The following is an 18,966-nucleotide window of genomic DNA, read 5'->3' on the forward strand; positions in this document are numbered from 1 at the left end:
TGGGGGTCCTCCTTCGGAAAAAATTTTTACATTTTCGCTGTTTAAAACATGATATTTAGCACTCGAAAACAGTAATTTTGTACGAGATTTTATCTGAAGTTAGTTGAGGCCATCTTACTTGTTTTTCACGCCTCTTTCAAAGGCTCCACAGGGGAGTTGTAACCCTGGGAACCCCACCCCCTTGTGGCTATGCCACTGCGTAGAGGGTATGGTTTGAATTTTTTTTTTGATATTTTCATTCACCCATGGAGGATTTAGGCTAATTTTAAGGTAGGGGACTTTGTTGGAGCGAGTGATAATGGAATTACTTGCAGTGGTGCAGGCAATTCCATAAGCCTTATTATATTGAATTATGCATGGGCGACTTATGGTTTCAAAGAGTTAAATTATTATCAAATAGTTTTTCCGTTAGTTTGAGGGAAAATTCCTCTCCCCACCCCCTCGGTCATCACTGCACATGATGTACTGATAAGAGTGGAAGTGAGAGGAGTGGGTGTTTGCCCTGTTCCCTTGTCGTATTAGGTGCTCCAAATTTGCCCACTCTTGCCCTTTTTCATAACTCAAGCCAACAGAAGACATCCTCCTCTTATAAGAAATTCCCATACCCCGGGATAAACCATTCACATTACCATGTGGCTTGGGAATTTGCTTTGTGGGGGGGGAGGGATGTGATGGCCTGGGGCGGGAAAATTTTTGAAAAATGACACGCCTCGATATAAATTTTGCGTGATTTTGGCACTAATAATTTAATTTAAATATAAGCAGATGCGGTTATTATATTTTAAAACTAGGCAATATTTTTTAATACATTTTTTATTTCTGTGATGCTTTGGGGGGGGGGGGGAGATGTATCCCCTCAACCCCTCCATAGTTAAGCTACTGATAAACCTTATGAGTGATTAGTTAGAAAACTGGTCAATGATGAGAAAAATCTGGTCCTAAATAATTGCATTTTGGTTTCAATCGCGAACATAAAATGTGTAAAAGTTGGTTGCTTTATATGACTTCATTATCAAGTTTCGTCTGCACTCTCGCGCGAGAACATTCGTTTGTTTAATCGGCACCGCGAAGTCCGAGTGTCGTCTGTTTTTGAGGAAAAGTTTAGGAACGCAAATGAATTGGAGGGAATGAAAACTTGAATTAATTTCATTTTTTGTCCGTTAAGATGTACTTTAGCGATGAAAATTTTTAATCAAGTTTTTCAATGTTTATTGGACGGAGAAACACCTAGATGAAAGTGATAAATAATCAGTCCGCCGGATCATCCCTTATCTGGTGAATGTGTCAACCCAGTTAAATTACTATTTCCTGCCTTAAATCACGTTAAATTAGCGGTCGCAAATGCTCTTTACTATAACACTAGGCGTAAGCTGAAGATAATTTCGAGGTAAAATGGAAGATAGAGTTCTTACAGAAGTTCCTAGCAGTTTGAAGCAGTTGGCTAGGCTTGTTGTGAGAGGCTTTTACAATATTGAAGATGCCCTGATTGTTGACATGCTTGTTAGGAATCCCTGTAAGTATGCACCAATACATATCGTCGCTATAATGTTGAACTGTGCTAATTAAGGTTAACTTCCTAGGTATGAAAGAAGATGACCTCTGTGAACTCCTCAAATTTGAAAGAAAGATGCTGCGTGCCAGAATCTCAACCCTAAGAAGTGATAAATTTATCCAAGTGCGTTTAAAAATGGAAACAGGGATCGATGGGAAAGCCCAGAAAGTGCATTATTACTTCATTAATTATAAGGTTTGGTAGTGTGCCTGTCTCTGATATTGATCAATCGCTTTAGATAGTGGCTAATAGAGTTTTTTTCAATTTCAGACATTTGTAAATGTGGTGAAATATAAATTGGATTTGATGCGTAAAAGAATGGAAACTGAGGAAAGAGATGCAACAAGTCGTGCTAGCTTTAAGTGCCCATCCTGTTGTAAAACGTTTACCGATTTGGAAGTAAGTTACCCCGTAATTGCTTTTTTATATTTATCTATACGTTTAATCTAAGAAATGATTTATGTTTCATAACCTTAGAATTGTTGATGCTTAAAATTATTTCTTGTTGAAATGATTGCTCTCATTATGCAATATTCATAAATAAAATATTTTCAATGTTCGTACTATGTCTGTGATAAGGGTCTGTGCTGTCGACTGCACTTTGGTTGTGTTGAAATCGAAACACCATTGCACTGCCAAAATGCAGTAACCGTAACTATTTCATAGTGCACTCATGGTAATACATTCTGAGTTCAGTTTTCACTGCATGCAATTGCTTTGCTATCAATGCATTGATAGGAAAGCAATTTTGAAATAATTATGCTTAAGGATTTTTAACTGTTCATAAGTAAAATTGAGATTAATTTCAAGTCAAGTTTAGTGCATAAATTAATATGGTAAACTTACATTGTAAGTAGATGAGAAATTCACCACCTTGCGACTTTAACAACCATTCACCAAAACCCAAAAATTTGATCCACTCAGTTCACCATGAAACTTGTGAAGGTCAATTGAGGTTACTTACTTCAAAGGCAGTGGCCAGGAAACATTGGGACCTATATGCTGGTCTCTTCTTCATCATTGGAAATAATGTATTAGCATTTATTCAGGTTTTAGTTGGGAATGGTTGAGGATGTTGAAAGAAAGGTAGGAAAGAGTGGTGGTTGTTGGTTAACTTTTCATTAACTGGCAGCCAAAATATCTATTGTGGAGCTAGCTTTTCTATGAAAATTGTGTCCTTTGTATATTTCCATAGCTTCTAAACTACAATATTTTTATGGCGGCATTGGATTCAGATTGAGCAGTTCAAGGTAGCCGGTAATTAATAAGTATAGCTTCAGCATTAGTGAAATCATACATTGCGATATTTCCACTGAATATAAGCATGATGCGTTCAAAATGACCCTTTTTCCCCTGTTTCCGACAATTAATGTTACATTTAATTAGTATTAATGACTTCCACCTCATCATGCCCCATGTCATATAAGATAGCTTTAGCAACTACCTGACCACCCATGAAATTTTTTTAAATTTATCAGACCTTTTTGCATTTTACTTTTTTGGAATAGTTAAATTAATGGTAATCACTCACACCAGACTTAGCCACATGCATGCAAAATGCACACATTCAGGATAGTGGGGCCATTTCCTATGCCTGAGCCCCCTTGTGCTTGGAGGATTTTGATTAGGGCCATTGGCAGATTAAGGGGGATGCATGGTGGCACATGACCCCCAGACATTTAAAAAATAGGCAAAAAATTTTATACGGCTGTCATTACGTTTGTTTTGCTTTGTGTATCACGGAGCCTCAATCATTTAATTTCATGCGAATAACTTTCATATTAAAATAAAGATAATATTTCGTACAGAAATTGTTGCATATATTTTTAATCAAGCATGAGAAGATCGTTTTCCTGTAAGACCCTTGTGCCACTCCCCCCCAGAAAAAATCCTGGATCCACCCCTGATTAGGGGTGTTTTAAGGTTTCACCTGGGATTTGATCCTTGGAGCCACTCGATTGGCAGCCTAGCATTCTATCCACTGGGCTATCACAATCGCCTAATGGGGTAGTTTCCTTCATCTAAGAAAACGAAATGCATTGATTGCTACTCGTTACCCACCATTAGTGTATTCATAATATACAAATTATTTGGCAATAGAAATCCCAGTTTAGATGAATGGCAATGGTCAATTTTAACCTCATTTGAAAAAGGCCAAATTGTCGCCCATGTGATGCCACTCCACGTGACGTCACAGGGACCTAGGTTCTATACGAGTAGATAGGAGTTTTACATTGTCAGAGATTATCAATGCATGCATGAGTCACAGAGCTCAGGGAAACATCTCTTAATAATCACTTATTAAAATTGTCTAAGGTCGGAAAGTTTCCTTCGTTTGATAAGGTATTAATAATCCGTATTTAAGCCAAGTGCTACCTGATAGCAGGGTACTCAGCTACCTGCTAGCAGCCTGCGTCGTATCAGCGCTCAAGCCTCAATCCCAAGGTCACCTCACTCGCCGGCAGCTGGAACTAGAAATGCGTCACACGGACTTTTCCTATCATTCCTACTTAGCCGTCGCATTTTCGGGCGCTTGAAATTTTTCACTTTTCGTTTAGCCGCGGAAAATAGATGTTATCGTTCGAAAATCTAAGAGCGTGAAAGGCATACTCCAGGAGTAATGATCTTTCGATTTAGGCAATAAAAAAATAATAGGAAACCACTCTATTGGTCATTTTTGGTAGTGAATTACTTGCTTAACACATTCAATGCGGATGATATTTTCACCGAAACCTCCAGTGACGGATGGGTGATTTTCCTTCATAACGGTGGTCTTGGAAGTAATACAACAGAATTTTCAATTTTTTTTGTTTCTATTTTAAGCAATTTGTAATAAACCCTAATGACATACATGTATGCCACCCGTCACCAGTAATTGACAATTCACGCAACCCGCATTACACACATGCAATTTTCCTTGTATGAAGGAGTGAACTTTTCACATTTCCGTTTATAATACTTCTCCTACCATTGATTCCTTAGGTTAATGACGGAAATATCTTGGAATTAGTCTTTACGTGTATTTTTTTGTTTCAACGGCCGTAGATTTAATTTTTTCAAGTCACAGAAGTAGAACACACAATGAACGGCAAGAAAAATATAAATTTATGGGATAAACATTTTTTTAAATCTATGTTACCTCACAGTTATTGCAAAATTGAAACATTTCAATAAAAATTCTCACAAATGTTTATGATATATTTGAAAGCAAGGCCTTAGATAGAGCCCTGGTTGACCTTCACATTCTGGGCAAATTGCAGTCACTGTCCGACGGATGCCTTCACGATCAGCGGAGAAATGAAGAGCATGCATCATTCCTATAAACCTATCACGGCACATTTTCTCCCGAATATCGGTACTCACACTAATTCTGACCTACAATCGTTAGAAATCGTATTAACCCTAATTGCGCCCATGTGGAGAAGAAGGCCCAGCCAAGTTTCCAGTTCTCCCTGTCCAACAGCTTCCAATCCATTATGCCCTTAGTGAAGGCCCTTGGTGAAGGATTTCGGAGGAAAATGCTTTCTGCATTTTTCTCCGTCTATGAGAGGATTATTTCAAAGAAAATATCATTTGCAAGTTGAAATAATCTCTAGGAGTGCCGCTGGTAGGGAGGGACTCCAACCTTGAGCCTTAAAAATTATCCAGCAAAATAGTACAATTTGTGTAATGGAGTGTATTGATTAGTACCTTAGTTTTTATGAAAATTAAGACTGTATATGTACCTAACACTAGAATGTATTAATGACCTACAAAATGAAAACACCATAATGATCAGAGGACAAGTAATTGATGCGGAGCAATGACTGAGAAAATATGCCGCAAAATTAGGAAAAAACTCAAATTATGTAAAAAACGTAATTTGCAATAATTATTTTAAAGTTATTAATAAAGTATAAAATACGACCTTATGGACCGCATGGAAACATTTTGGAATAAAATACTAAGTTTTGAGACGGGAATACACGTTATTAACAAAAAGTAAGTCTGATAATAATTTTTGTGGTTGCACATAAGATATGAATAAATTAAAAAATAAGATAAAAATACTATTTCAAGGGAATAAACAATGGTTAAATGCCGTAATGCTTAAAATACCTCTGAGTCTATTTTTTCCGCAATTTCGTTTACAAAGCTAAGGAAACAAATAAACGAGTAAAAAAATACAGACCAATACTGTAGATAATGTAATGCAGTGTTGCATACGCCATTAATATGTTATTTTTTTATGAAAAGGAAGAAAATCTGCAACTAACCCAACACGTATGAATAACTCAGAAAATGAAATAAAATCGGAATGAATAGAGGATTGGTGATTGACCTAGGGAAACGAATGAGAAAATATGCCGTAAAAGTAGAAAAAAGACCCAAAAAAAATCACCCAGGATAAACGTAATTTGCATTTATAAAAAATGTTCCTAGCAAAAGAAATTCAAATATAACATCATTAACTGAAGCACCGAACTAAGATCATTTTTTTATAATGTAGTGAGTATGAAACGGGGATAAATATCTTTAATAAAAAAGTTAGTCTAATCATAATTTTTGTGATAGCACATAAAATATGAATAAATTAAAAATGAAGGTAAAAAAACAAATAAAAAATAATAATCCATATGTAAGACATGATTATGATATTTACGATAAGAATGATGAAAAAGAGACGAAGGAAATTAAAAGAAAAATCTCAACCTGCCAAATTGTTCCAAAAATAGCAGTAAAGTAAACAAAAAAACACTACAAATGAAGGAACACGTAGAACTAGAAACGGACACTTCTGCAATGGTGTAAGGTCACTCCCGAACTGCGGGAGGGTGAAAAAGTAACGCTAGGCGCGCTCGGAGCACCCTAGTGACCAGTGGAAAAGCGTACTCCCGAAGACATACATTTATGTCATCCGCCTGAGTGGAAAAGCCCTCATGACATATATATATGTCATCCGCACTGAATGTGTTAAGACTTAATGCTATATTCTTGGAATTTTCAGGGTATATAATTTGAACGATGTAGCATCTGCCTTTATCTCCAATGTGAAAATTTTACCTATAAATTATTTTTTCAAATGTAACTTTTTCTATTTGAAAAAAGCAGGCAAACATTGAATGGGGTCAATTCTACTTTCCCTGAAAATTTTAAGATAATAGCATAAGTGTTATGTGAGTAATCCATCAGCAAAAAGACCTGTTGAGAGGAAGTCATATGTCCTCTCAACCCTTGAGCTGCAGGAAACATACATGTAGTTAGCTGTGTACCAGTAATTGCCTGAAGTGTATACTTACATATTTGTCCCTATCCTCTTACATGCTCCTCCTTTCTCCACATAACTTTTTGACCCGAAGAGTAGAACTCTTTCTTCCTGGAGTGGGACAATTAGCGATCTTCTCATATTACCGAAACTAGTCCTACCTTTATACAGTAAGGGCTTTATTTTATCTTGATGGATGATTCCACAAAAAAAACAGTGCCAAATTGTTTGTTGGATGACATAGAAGAATCGCTATGTGCAAGTGAATGGGATTATTTGATGTGTTAACCACTCAGGCCAGCCTCATTTGGCCCAAGCTGAGATTTCAGACAGGTTTTGAAAGTGAACTCATTCGACCCGCTCTCAAAGCGGTTTAGGTAGACCAGACCAAGTTAGCCATTCTGATCACAGCTTGGTTGGTACTCATAGTGCATATGACCCATCGTATGAATTATTGCTTGAAAAGTCAATATTACACAACTGAACCAAAAAGAACTTTTGAGGAAGATAGCATAAGTTTCCTCAAGAGCTCATGGCATTGCAAACATTCATGAAGTGATATAGTATGTTTGCTAAGTCTTGTAATGTGTCTGTTCTCCTTTATTACCTACAGCCTAATAAAACAATGTCTTATCTTGTAGTTTGTGTAGTCAACTTGTTAAATGCTAAGATTTCCCCCACTGTGTGCTAATTTCATAATGTTTCTTTCTCATCTCAATTAGGCCGATCAGCTGTTTGATTTTGCTACTGAAGAATTTAGATGCACGTATTGTAAAGAAGTAGTGGAGGAAGACCAGTCTGCGCTTCCAAAGAAAGATTCTCGTCTTCTTCTGGCAAAATTCAATGAGCAACTTGAGCCTTTATTTGTGTTACTCAGGGAAGTTGAAGGTATTCGCCTCGCTCCAGAAGTTCTTGAACCTGAGCCCACGGATCTCAGCTCTATTAAAGGGTACGTAAATCCTTTTCCTTTGACGATGCTAATTTTGATCTTTACGTTTTAGTGGCAGTGTAGTTGAAGTTCAATTTATTAGATTTTTCAGCCTTCTTTTCAATTTGTACAAAAGGGTTTTTGTTGTATGTGTTTGTTTAGAGTGATTCTACTCGACATTTCATGTAGATGAAAATACAGCTAATGTCAAAGGAAGCCATTCATTCGTATAGGTGCTGTTAGTTAGTTTTGTGCTCCCCCACAATCTTTTATACTTTGCAAGAAACTGTTTTTATTTGCAAGATGCTTTGCTGTGGCCTTTGTCCCTCTTCTAATGAGACTAAATGCAAGATGTAATTACAATATTGGCCTTTGGCGTAAGCAAGACGATTATATGTACAGTGGAACCTCAATAAAACGACATCCCACGGTGCACCAATAAACACTCGCTATAGCGAATTGTCGCTTTACCGGAGGTGGTGCAAATAATAGCCAATATACCTCATAATACTCCTTTATTTTTATTTTCTCGCTTGGACGTGTTTGGTGTTTTTTTGGCCATGGTGTGTTCCATCAAATGCTTACTATTCATGCAACTCATGGACGTGCGGGTATGCTGACGACTGCTTTCTGCCGCCCGAGGAACAAAAGGAGATCAAGCATTCGCGAATGCTAATGCCACAATATTTTCACCAAAATTAACTTCTTATTTATCGAACGACAGTTTACCACATAAATTTGAGACTGAGCACTCCATTAACTTCATTTCTAACAGATCGCTTGCAATTACAGAGATTAAGGAGTCCTGGTGTAAGTTTTTCTGGCGGTGAAACCCTCGCTATGGCGAGAGCCAACACCAAAAGGGCCTCGTAAAAACGAAATTTTTAACATGCTTATTATAGGATCAATTGACGGTGCATTGGCTATCTCTCGTAATAGCGGGGGTCTCGCTATAGCCCGTACTCGCTTTAACGAGGTTCCACTGTACTTATTAATAGCTATGTAATCATCATAATAACTATCATGTTTTTATAATGGTATAATTATGTTATAGCTTATTTGATTACATCTTCTTGCAGAAAACCATAATTTGACTACATTAGTGAAATGGGCAACTTGAACTGTCAAAAGCTGCATTACCTTCAATTAAATCATTTTAGTATTGTAATATTCATTATTGGAGTAGAGATTGAGCTTTTGCCTCAGTACTCAACTAAATTTGGCCCAAAAACTTATTTCAATTTTAGTGGCAAGCTGCCACAATGCTGTGCGAGGCATATAATTCAATTTTTTTTAATACTAACATGTCAAGGTCGTAATGAATAAGGTCATAATCATAATTCGACGTCTACAAATTTTGAGGTCATAATGCATAATTGCATGAAATGCATAATCAGATGGTTCAAACCGATTCAAATAGTTTCAGAAATGAAGTTCACCCAATTAGCCCTCCTCTACCAAGTACATGTTTTTTTGTGAAGAACTTCTAGCTCATTGAATTAATTATTTTTGTGGCACATTTTTATTAATTTAGGAATCAATGTCCAGTCATCCACAAATGGCATAAATTTTATTTTTCAATTTTTGAAAATGTCATGAGTACTCTGCAATTAGTAAAATTTTGAAATTCTTTTAGAAATATTTTCTTTTGTACGTCATGGTCTAAATGCCACTCCTTTTTTTCTATGTCGAAAGTAATTTTTCAATATGTTTCAAAAATTAAAATTCAGTTTAATCAAAGTGGTATTGAGCAAAAATTATTGTGGTATAAGAGTTTTTTTTATCTTTTTATTCTGCTATTTACGTTCAAACTTGAGCTTCCAGTACTCATTGTCATTACCAATGACAGAATAAATTATGCTGTTAGCATGACTGTTTTCAATTTAACCTCAAAAATGTCATGGGAAATAGTTTGTGCCATCTCTTATCTTAGCAAGCCATTGATATCTAAAATTTAGCTTTTATTTGTTTTGAATATGAGTATCAACACATTCAGCCTGAAGGCCACGAATTCTTGTCCAGTATGTATTACTGGGATATATTGAATGATGTGCATTTAAATACTCCAGGATGAGTATGTTAAATTCACGAGCATTTTCAATTGCCATTTTAATTGTTTCCTCCCCCCTAAACAAATCTGGAAAACTTGGGAAATTGAAATTCTTGATATTCTATGGCTACTATATGAGCTTGTCTCTCATTGCTACATATGTCTGTTATTTTCACGTTACAGCTTTGATAAAGGGAGACCAAGTTCAACTCTTCGACCTCCTGGAGATCCATCAGGACCATGGTCGGGAGATGCCACCCGTGGTGGTGGATTTCAGGTATTTCTTTCCTCACCACACCAATTGTATTTTTTCTTTATGCATTAGGTCATCAGTCGTTTCTAAATCAAATCAACTGATTTTGGCATAATTTCATGGAACAAAGTAATATTCACGGTAGAACAAAGTACTGTTTCACAAATGATTTAATGCTGTGTATTAGTTTCAACGGCTTATCTTCATTATTTAGACAAACTGAGAGAGCACATGCGGTGTTGAGGCTTTAACACACAACAACCAGAGGAGGGGAGGAGGAAGACGAATTGAAGGAAGGAGGGGGGGCATTAGGGGAGTGGGTCAAAGCAGACATAATCCACCCCTCCTTGCTGTTATACTCGTATGCTTTGACCCACCCCATGAACACCCCCTTCCTTCAACCTGTATTCCCTCTCCTCTCCTTTTGTTGTTGGATATATGAGGCTCGATATTTCATGTGATCTTTCTGTTTGTCGTGATAATGACACCAAGCTGTTGAAACTAATAGACAGCATTAAGTTATTTCTGGAACAGTACTTCGTTTTTGCATTTTTATACAGTGAATTCTTCCTTATCTCACTGTTTATGTGTAAATTACCATCTCAACGTCTACAAAATTTTGTACCAAGTCCCATTATGTATTGGACTCTCACTTTACTATTTGGATCATTTTATTCCAAGGTTATGCACTAGCATACAGTGGATCCCTGCTTTATGATGGGTTTGAGGTTAAAGATAGATTCAGCTTACCATCTGAACTGATTGTGTGTGCATTTTTATGATTTTCAAATTCACTCATTTTATTTCCACTATGTCGCCAAGTTATTACATTATTCCAATACATATTTTTTACAATATATTTAATATTAATAAAGATACAGAGTATTTCATATGCATTGCCTTTCGTTTTGTATACTGAATGGATTGATGCTTATGCTCTTTTCACCAAATCATCATCCAGAAATATGCCATTTCAACACGAAATGGAATTCACTTTAAAATCGATTAACGCTTTCGATTAATACTTTATGCCAGAATGGATTAATATGGTGGGGCATCAGTGCACTCACTCAATGAACTCAAACATGTCAATACATAGCATAGTTCGGATGGTGGTGGAGTGCCATGAATTGACTTGATTTGAGTTCCTCAAGAGTGATATCTATTTAATTCATCCCTGACTGAATGGCATAATAGGTAATGTTTATAAATTAGTCTTTAATTTAATTTTACTTGAGAATGGCATCATACCACTGAGTCATTACTTTAACCATTTAAATTTTACTATACCGTAATCAAGCCATCTTTGATCTAATATCTCGTTATCACCACATGCTTTGCATTATGCATCAGACTTAGTTGACTTACATATGTAATACATAGCTAGAAGCACCTAATTTATGCAAATTATGATTATGCAACAATGGAAGAAATTTACCTGGGTTTCACAAAATTTACCCTAACTCAAGAAAAAAACCCAATAACAGGAATTTTTTGCGTTATTGTATTAGAAAGAGAATCATCTGCTATTCAAAAGTTAAACACAACAAACTGTGGTGATAATACCCACACAAGTGATTTTTTTTAAAATTTAGTTACTTTAAAATACAGGCCACATCCCAATGTTCGTATTATTATTATCGTGCTTTGGGATTGAATTGAAAAGTAATGTTACACTGTGTTCTAGGTGGAAGAGACAAGGGTGGATGTCACGATTGGAGATGAGAGTGCTGATAATGTGGGTGCTGCTCGGAAGGAGAGGCCAATTTGGATGGTGGAGAGCACCATTATTTCTGACAATAATGATGTGAGTACCTCATTCAAATCCATCGATAAATATTATGTTGTAAACATTAGATGGCATTGCTGGTTTCATGCTGGTATAAATATATATGATAAGTTACTTGTGCATAAATTATATATTTGCGGCTCTTTACTCGACTTTTCATGGTCATCTTTCAATTATGTAAATGCTTTATGTTGCCCTCAATAGTGCCCCAAGTTTACTATTATATGACACTTACATCAGCAAGCTGATACCAAGAATCAGCCTCTGAGTAATATCCTGTTCAAAGTATGTAGTACAAAACCTTATTTTCACTTATATGCACACTTGGGAATGAATTCCCTTTTCTTTGGAAATAGTTATCCTTATTCATCCCAAAACTTAGCTTCCCTTCCTGATTTTGTTACCCTGTACTGGGTAAGAATTAGAAACCCATAAATAGATTTCAATTTCAGTATGTACAAGATGTAATATTGAATAATAATTATTATGTTATTAGTGCCGTAACATGTAGCCTGTGCTAATCCTGGTGCTATTACCTTAGATTTTCGGCTTCATATCACCAAATTGATCAATTATGATAGAATTTTACCTAAAGTGGTCTCTGGTCTCAGTGAGCTTCACTCAATTTGTGACATTTTGCATTTATCTTAATCACCAAATTAAATAATATTTTGTACAGTAAACCTTTGATTTTGCATCATATCTTCATTTTACGGAGCAATACTCAAGTCCAGCTGGGGAACACAGAACTCTTACATCTTCATTTACGTAGATTTTATATTTTGTGCAACATTACCTAGCCCAGAAAATCCAACTAATGCAGTTTTTATGCTGATTGTTTACTGATTTTGCCCAGGATAACCTCTATTTTGAAGAGAAAAATGATCTCATTTTGACTTAATACTTCGTAATTTCTCAAAGAATTAAGCATATCTATAGTCAGGTGGAGTCAACTGTATCAAAACATAAGTATCACTTTGAAATGATTGATATCTAAGAAAGCTAGATTGATATGTACTAGCGTCAGTGCTTTCCATTTACAAACATATCACTGGGCTATTCTCAGTTATTCAATGAAGTAACCAAAAGCGTCTTTTCATGCGTACATAGAATCTTGTAAGAAATACCCTGAGGTGTACTATATCCCAATTTACTCTGTGGTGCAGAATAATGTTCCCACGCTAGTTCTTTCCTTGCTCTGTGTCATTATCCCATAGTCTTCATAGAGGCCTGGCTGCTTCAACTGGAAAGGCATCTGAGGCATTGAAGCAACAATAAATACAGTCTGCACTAGATGGTGATGATGTAATATGTTTTTGAGGCAATCCATCTATCCATACCTTCCTTTTACCTTCTGTCAGGGAATGACTCCACATTGAATATCCTCGTGGGGCCAGCCAGATTAGCATTTTATTTTTTTCAAAGATACTAGTGTCAGATAGGAAAATCCTTACTGGAGTAGTGTGAATTTATGTCCTTCTTTCACTTGAGTACAGGAATAGATGAAATGATGCTGTAATGATGACTGTGAAATTGAGTTTCTTGCATGTTTTTGGTTGAATTAGGCCTGGCCTGACCTTCCATAGTACCATATTTATATGGTGGTAATGATTGCTGTGGCAATTTGGTTTCTTAGTTGATTGAGCCAGAGTTTAAGTTTTTCGGTAGAAATATTTAGTGAAGGTCGTTTTTAATTAGCTGTACCTATTGACCATTTCTCTGATCTCTTTGGTGCCACTGCCCAAATGAATGTCTTTGCTTGGAGAAAAAAATTGTCTATGTTCTCATTTTTACCTCATTCTCCCCTCTCTGTTTTGGCATAAATCACCCCTTATTTTGCTTTTTATGGGAGTCTGTAGTTAAAGGAAAACCTTTTTTTTTCTCATCCAGCTCAATGGGCCTGCCAGTGGGAGCGTTGTCATACAGAATACTGATAGCCAGCCAGCTGCTGATCAGAAACCAGGTAACAAGAATGCGGAGGACATCATGTCAGTGCTCTTGGCTCACGAGAAGAGGGCCGGAGCCACGAGTGGTGCGGTGGCGACGGCAGCAGCCACAGCCTCTCTCTCGACAAGAGGCGCAGTTGCTGGCCTGGTGCGGGCAGGCGAGAGCGGGAGCGAGTCGAGCGACGACGAGGCGTCGGGAAATCCTCGTGGCGGGCGAAACAATGTGCCAGAAATGGATAGTGGTAAATTTTGGAAATTCATTATTCTACCTGCAATATACAGTGGAACTTGGTTAGTACGTTCCTCCTTAGTACGTTTTCCTCCTTAGTACGGCGATTTCCCTCGGTCCCGGTACCATCCGAACAAAATACAGGTAAAAGAATTTGGTTAGTACGTTTGAAAAAATTGCGCTTTCCTGGTTAGTACGCTCAATTGCTTGCCGTGACGCAACCCGCAATTCGTTCTCTAGTGTCTTCTTAAGGGTCGCAAACGTCTGAATTCATGATTTAATTTATTATTATTAGCCATTAACATTCTTCCATTCATTCCACATCTCTTTCTTCTACCGTAATTTATCCAAATGCATTTCTGAATTCTTGTGACGTGCTGAATCATAAAATGCGGCCATTTTCCGGGAATGTCTGACTATGAAAAACTACAGCCAATAAGAAGCCCCAATTTTCCCCACCCCGAGCTCCTCACCTTCTGTTGCCTTTGGAGCGCTTGGGAGTGCCCACTGCTGCGCACAAAGTTCGTGAGTGGGCAATTGTTGCTATTGCACGAGTTATCATGATGAATAAATGAGTCTTAACGGTATTAGACAATTCACACATTATCTAAAGCAGTGCTGCTCCATAAACTCGACGTCGTGCGTATTTACTTGACTACTGTTGCGGGAGCAGACGATCCTCTGGATCTCCACGCGAAGTAAAGCTTAAAAATACTTGATCTCGGAACGAAAGCAGACGACATTAGTCAAATTTTGAAAGTAAATTTCAACTGTTTAATATAAAAATTTTTTGTAATTACGTCGTAATCTAATAATCTTGCGTGTCATCAGTCGATATATCGATCGATTTTACAATCGAAATGGTATCATTCCAGAAGCGAATGTCTACGGCTGTTGCCGTAATTTGAAAGTCAATATAATTTTGCCCAATTTTTATGATGTTTAAAAAACCAGTTGACTTACTCCGGGTTGTTGTTATATTCTCCGAGTACGCTGTGAGAGAGAAAAATGACTTGTCTTCGCTTGTCTGAGCTTCACTCGTCCTCGTTCTGTAAATATATATAGGTTAAATCACGGGAGATAGACGTCGTAATCATGAAATTGTCTCCGGGATGTCCATGAAAAATTGCGATTTTTATTCACATGGTATTGTTTTTCATGGTAGCGCTCATTTTCTTGATTTTAAATGTGAAAAGAGTTCAGGAAGGCGATCTTATGAGAACTACCGATAGTAATTGTAATTATGACGACTTTTTCACTGATTGCAATAACCCCGACTGCTATTATTTACTTTCCTCGTTAGTACGTTTTCCTGGTTAGTACGTTCATTTTTCGTGGTCCCTTCAGAAATGTACTAACCAAGTTCCACTGTAATAATTTGCATTTGAGATCTTTTTGCCATATCCCTTTCATAGAACTTGTGTGCACAGTCAGTTGTCAGGTCAGGTTCCTGAAAATACCTGTGAGTCACATCAGTATAGTACTCATATTCCGAGGGATGGATATGCAATATCTAGTTAATTCAGGGAAGATATGTGGGTAGTCAAGCCACTTCATTACAAACTTTTCACGAAAAAGTTTTTGCATTGAGGTTTTTGCATCATAATGAGTGACCATATACAGTGGCGCCAACTTCATGGGGCTTGAGGGGGCCCGAGCCTCCTCAAAAATTCATTATGGGTATGAGGTAAAAATGTGTCAGGCTTTTCATTTTTCCCTGGAGTGTCCAGATATTGAGATTCGAGTTATCAGGGTTCTAATGTTGATCATATGACCCTTCTAAAATGCTTAAAAAAACTTATAAAATTTTCCTGGGCAAGATCCCTGGTTTGGGCCCCCCCAATATTTTTTGTAAGTCAGCATCCCTGACAATGTATGACCTAACAAAAAGCTATTGTAGCAAATTATTGACTGATACATAAAAAAATTGTTGGAGTTCATTGGGATATAAAGCTGTTGCTCAATGAAAACTAGAATTTTGTTTAGTTTAACGTCAAATAAAACAGTTTTAATTTAGCATATTGAGAATGGCAAGATCATAAAGGCAATGAAGTCAATTTTCCTGTGGGAGGTGGACTCTTTCTATCTTGGAAGCTTGTTCCTTTCTGATAACCAAAGCTTATCAGCTTGTCAACTTCCACATGCTTACATCACACAAGTGTCATTTAAACGAAGCAACAAAATACTAGAGCAATTGCTAAAGGGTGGAACAATTGAGCAGTCGTGTGAGTAATGTCCTCACACGACTGCTCTGCCATGCGTTAGGCACCTGGGCAAGGAAGGCATCACACTCACAGGAGTGGGACATCACAATTTATTCTTTTTGAAAACTTCAGAAGAAGTAAGTGCATCAAGAATCATTAATGTATTTCTCTTTACAGTTGTGGAGGCAATGGACAGTGACGATGCAGGGGAGGATGGTGATGATGATGATTTGGTTCCCATGGTGGAAATTGGGAACAGGAGCGTTCCAATCACTGATATCGACGATGCTCTCATTGCACAAATGACTCCGGCTGAGAAAGAGGCTTACATTCAGGTGTATCAAGAGCATTATTCCCACATGTATGACTAATCTAGTTCATGGAGGAAGTCTGTGATTGAACGTGTTTATTGAGAGAAGTGAGTGAGAGCCCTTTTCCATGTGTCTAAGGGTATTCAAAGCTGGCTTGATCCTCAACTTGTTGGCATGAATTCAGTGTCTGTCACCTGCTTGTGATTGGTTTTGAGTGAGTGTTGATAATTTTTGTGAGAGAGAGAATTTATGGTTTGATCAAATGAATTGAGTAAATATCCTGAATACATGCTGTATGATGGTATAGTATTATGTGTTTCTGGTTGGAACTGCTTGAATTGTGCCAAGTTTGAGTGAGTGAATGTTATATTCCGAACATTATGAGGGCTCCTAAGAAAATGAAGACACTTCTGAATTGTAAGTGGTCAAATCTCTGTAAAGAGTTTATATATCTATTTTCATAATTTTTTGTCTTTTTCCATGGAGACATTGATAACATTTGTGAATACAGTGCTATCCTATGATTTATGTGACTTTTACCAGGTGCACTTAATTTTTTTTTAAGGTTGTAGGTTGATTAATGAGGAAATCAATCAACTTAGTATGAAGTACAAAGCAATTTTAAAACCATTTTACTTGAAGAAATTATTTCCATTTTACAGGTCACCTTAGAAAATGTGCCTGTGTAGGTGCGACTTACACTTTTCCTTGCGAGTCAACATCAACTTCCAAAGAACTCTGTTGTTTTCTTCTGGGTCGGCTACACTTTTTTATCAGTTCTGATTCAGACATCGGTTTCTGGCAACTTTTCTCATTCCTGGTTTTCAATCAAGTGTCTTATTTTCATTCTTTTATTTTCCAAACTGTTTAATGATTTTTATCATATTGCTGAAAATTGTATTATTTTCAACAATTTAATAGCAATTGTATATATTATATCCTTATTTTTATGCTATTTAAATCAAATTTAAGGGAGAGGAAATGGTGAAATACTGAACACTGCTCCATGAGTAGAGTACGTCTGACCAGCACTTTGCGTATGTACTTCAAAAGTCAGGAGCCACCACTGCATCAAGTCTGCTGAAATCATGATACAACCTTAATTATTGGTTGAGTTGCTTGGAAATCATGGGATATGTAGATGGAAGATTGAAAATGAAATATCTTTGTTTATCCATCTCTTATCCACGCCACCCTGAAGACTATGTCAAACTGTTTAGCTAATTTACATATACAGATATGTATGTACATATATTTTGTAGCACTAAATTCTCCCCTTTGCAAAAATAACACCACATACTTAAATATACAGCAAATCATCAAAATCAAAGTTGTCATAGTAAAAGGTTCTCTAAGCTCTCCTATATTGTGTGATTGAATTATTGGTGCCCACCAACACAAAAAAATTTGACAGTGATAGTTTCTGGGAATCCTTCATTGTCTTTTTGTGGAAAACCCTGCGGACCGTAGCAAAACATTTATATTGAGGAGCTCATGGAAGATGGGAATGTTAAATCTTTTTTCTCTCATCCCGTTGTAGTAGGAATTGAAAATTTTTACTTTTATTTGTTTGAATTGAATTATAATTTCCAATATTAATATTTATAATATGTACTAGGAAAATTCACTGCATGGTATCAATAAGAGCAATTCATTCCCAGTCAAGCTAGTTCCACTGTTTTCTAGTCCTCATTTTTATAGGCTTGGAAATATAATGAAACGTTGCGGATGGGGTATATAATTCCAATATCTTTGTGTAGGACGAAGCATTTGAAGGTATTTTAACCTAAATGATGTTGATATATGAGAATTGGCGTGGCGTGTGTAATTTTTAACATATGTATGTATTCTCTTTTTTAGGGTAAATACCTCAGAACATTCATCTAAGAAAATAATTCCTAATGAGATTTAACTAAATGAGATCTCCAAGAATAGAGTACAGAACACAAGAACATCTCCGAAGATACTACGCATACTATACAGGGAGAGAATACGCATTCTAAGCAGGGGAGACATAAGAGCTAACTAAGATATGTGTTGAGACCATTTTCATCCTTTCTATATGGAAGACCAATTGGTAGGATAAATGCTGAAATGCAACTCAGATTCCTTGGCCCTCTGGAACTTATCAGGTTACGTTGAGCAATGCACATTGGATGCCCTGATTATCCAGATTATTGAATCTGTGAAGACCAGCTGTAAATATGTATACATCAAGAGGTGTCTTATTCATTAATGGCTTTAAGCCCGTGGACGCTACATCAATCAGTCGGAGACTTATTGAATAATAGAAATTGTATTAGCTGTAATTGTGGAAGAACCATCCGGTTATTATACATATATTCTTACTAACCAGCTAAAAAAATTATAATTCATGATTTCAGAACACTGGAGAATTTATGCAGTTGCTGTATTTAAAAAAAGTAGCATTTAATCAATTTTTTTCACACTGTGCACCT

The 18,966-nt window shown here is 36.7% G+C and overlaps 1 protein-coding gene across 2 annotated transcripts; it reads left to right on the top strand.

Annotated features, from left to right (window-relative positions):
- The first annotated feature begins 1,049 nt into the window (after window positions 1-1,049).
- Window positions 1,050-17,137, top strand: LOC124161549 (general transcription factor IIE subunit 1). Of its 2 annotated transcripts, none has more exons than XM_046537924.1 (8): window positions 1,050-1,513; window positions 1,581-1,675; window positions 1,823-1,951; window positions 7,520-7,746; window positions 9,959-10,052; window positions 11,716-11,835; window positions 13,708-14,005; window positions 16,374-17,137. In XM_046537924.1, the coding sequence occupies exons 1-8, from the start codon at window positions 1,393-1,395 to the stop codon at window positions 16,565-16,567; spliced, it is 1,278 nt and encodes a 425-aa protein (XP_046393880.1). In that variant the 5' UTR covers window positions 1,050-1,392; the 3' UTR covers window positions 16,568-17,137. The 2 variants fall into 2 exon arrangements, with proteins under 2 accessions (XP_046393880.1, XP_046393879.1); XM_046537923.1 differs by having other exon boundaries at window positions 1,051-1,513; window positions 1,581-1,747.
- The last annotated feature ends 1,829 nt before the right edge of the window (window positions 17,138-18,966 follow it).

The sequence above is a fragment of the Ischnura elegans genome, chromosome 6 (genome assembly GCF_921293095.1).
Source record: "Ischnura elegans chromosome 6, ioIscEleg1.1, whole genome shotgun sequence".
Lineage (NCBI taxonomy): Eukaryota > Metazoa > Arthropoda > Insecta > Odonata > Coenagrionidae > Ischnura > Ischnura elegans.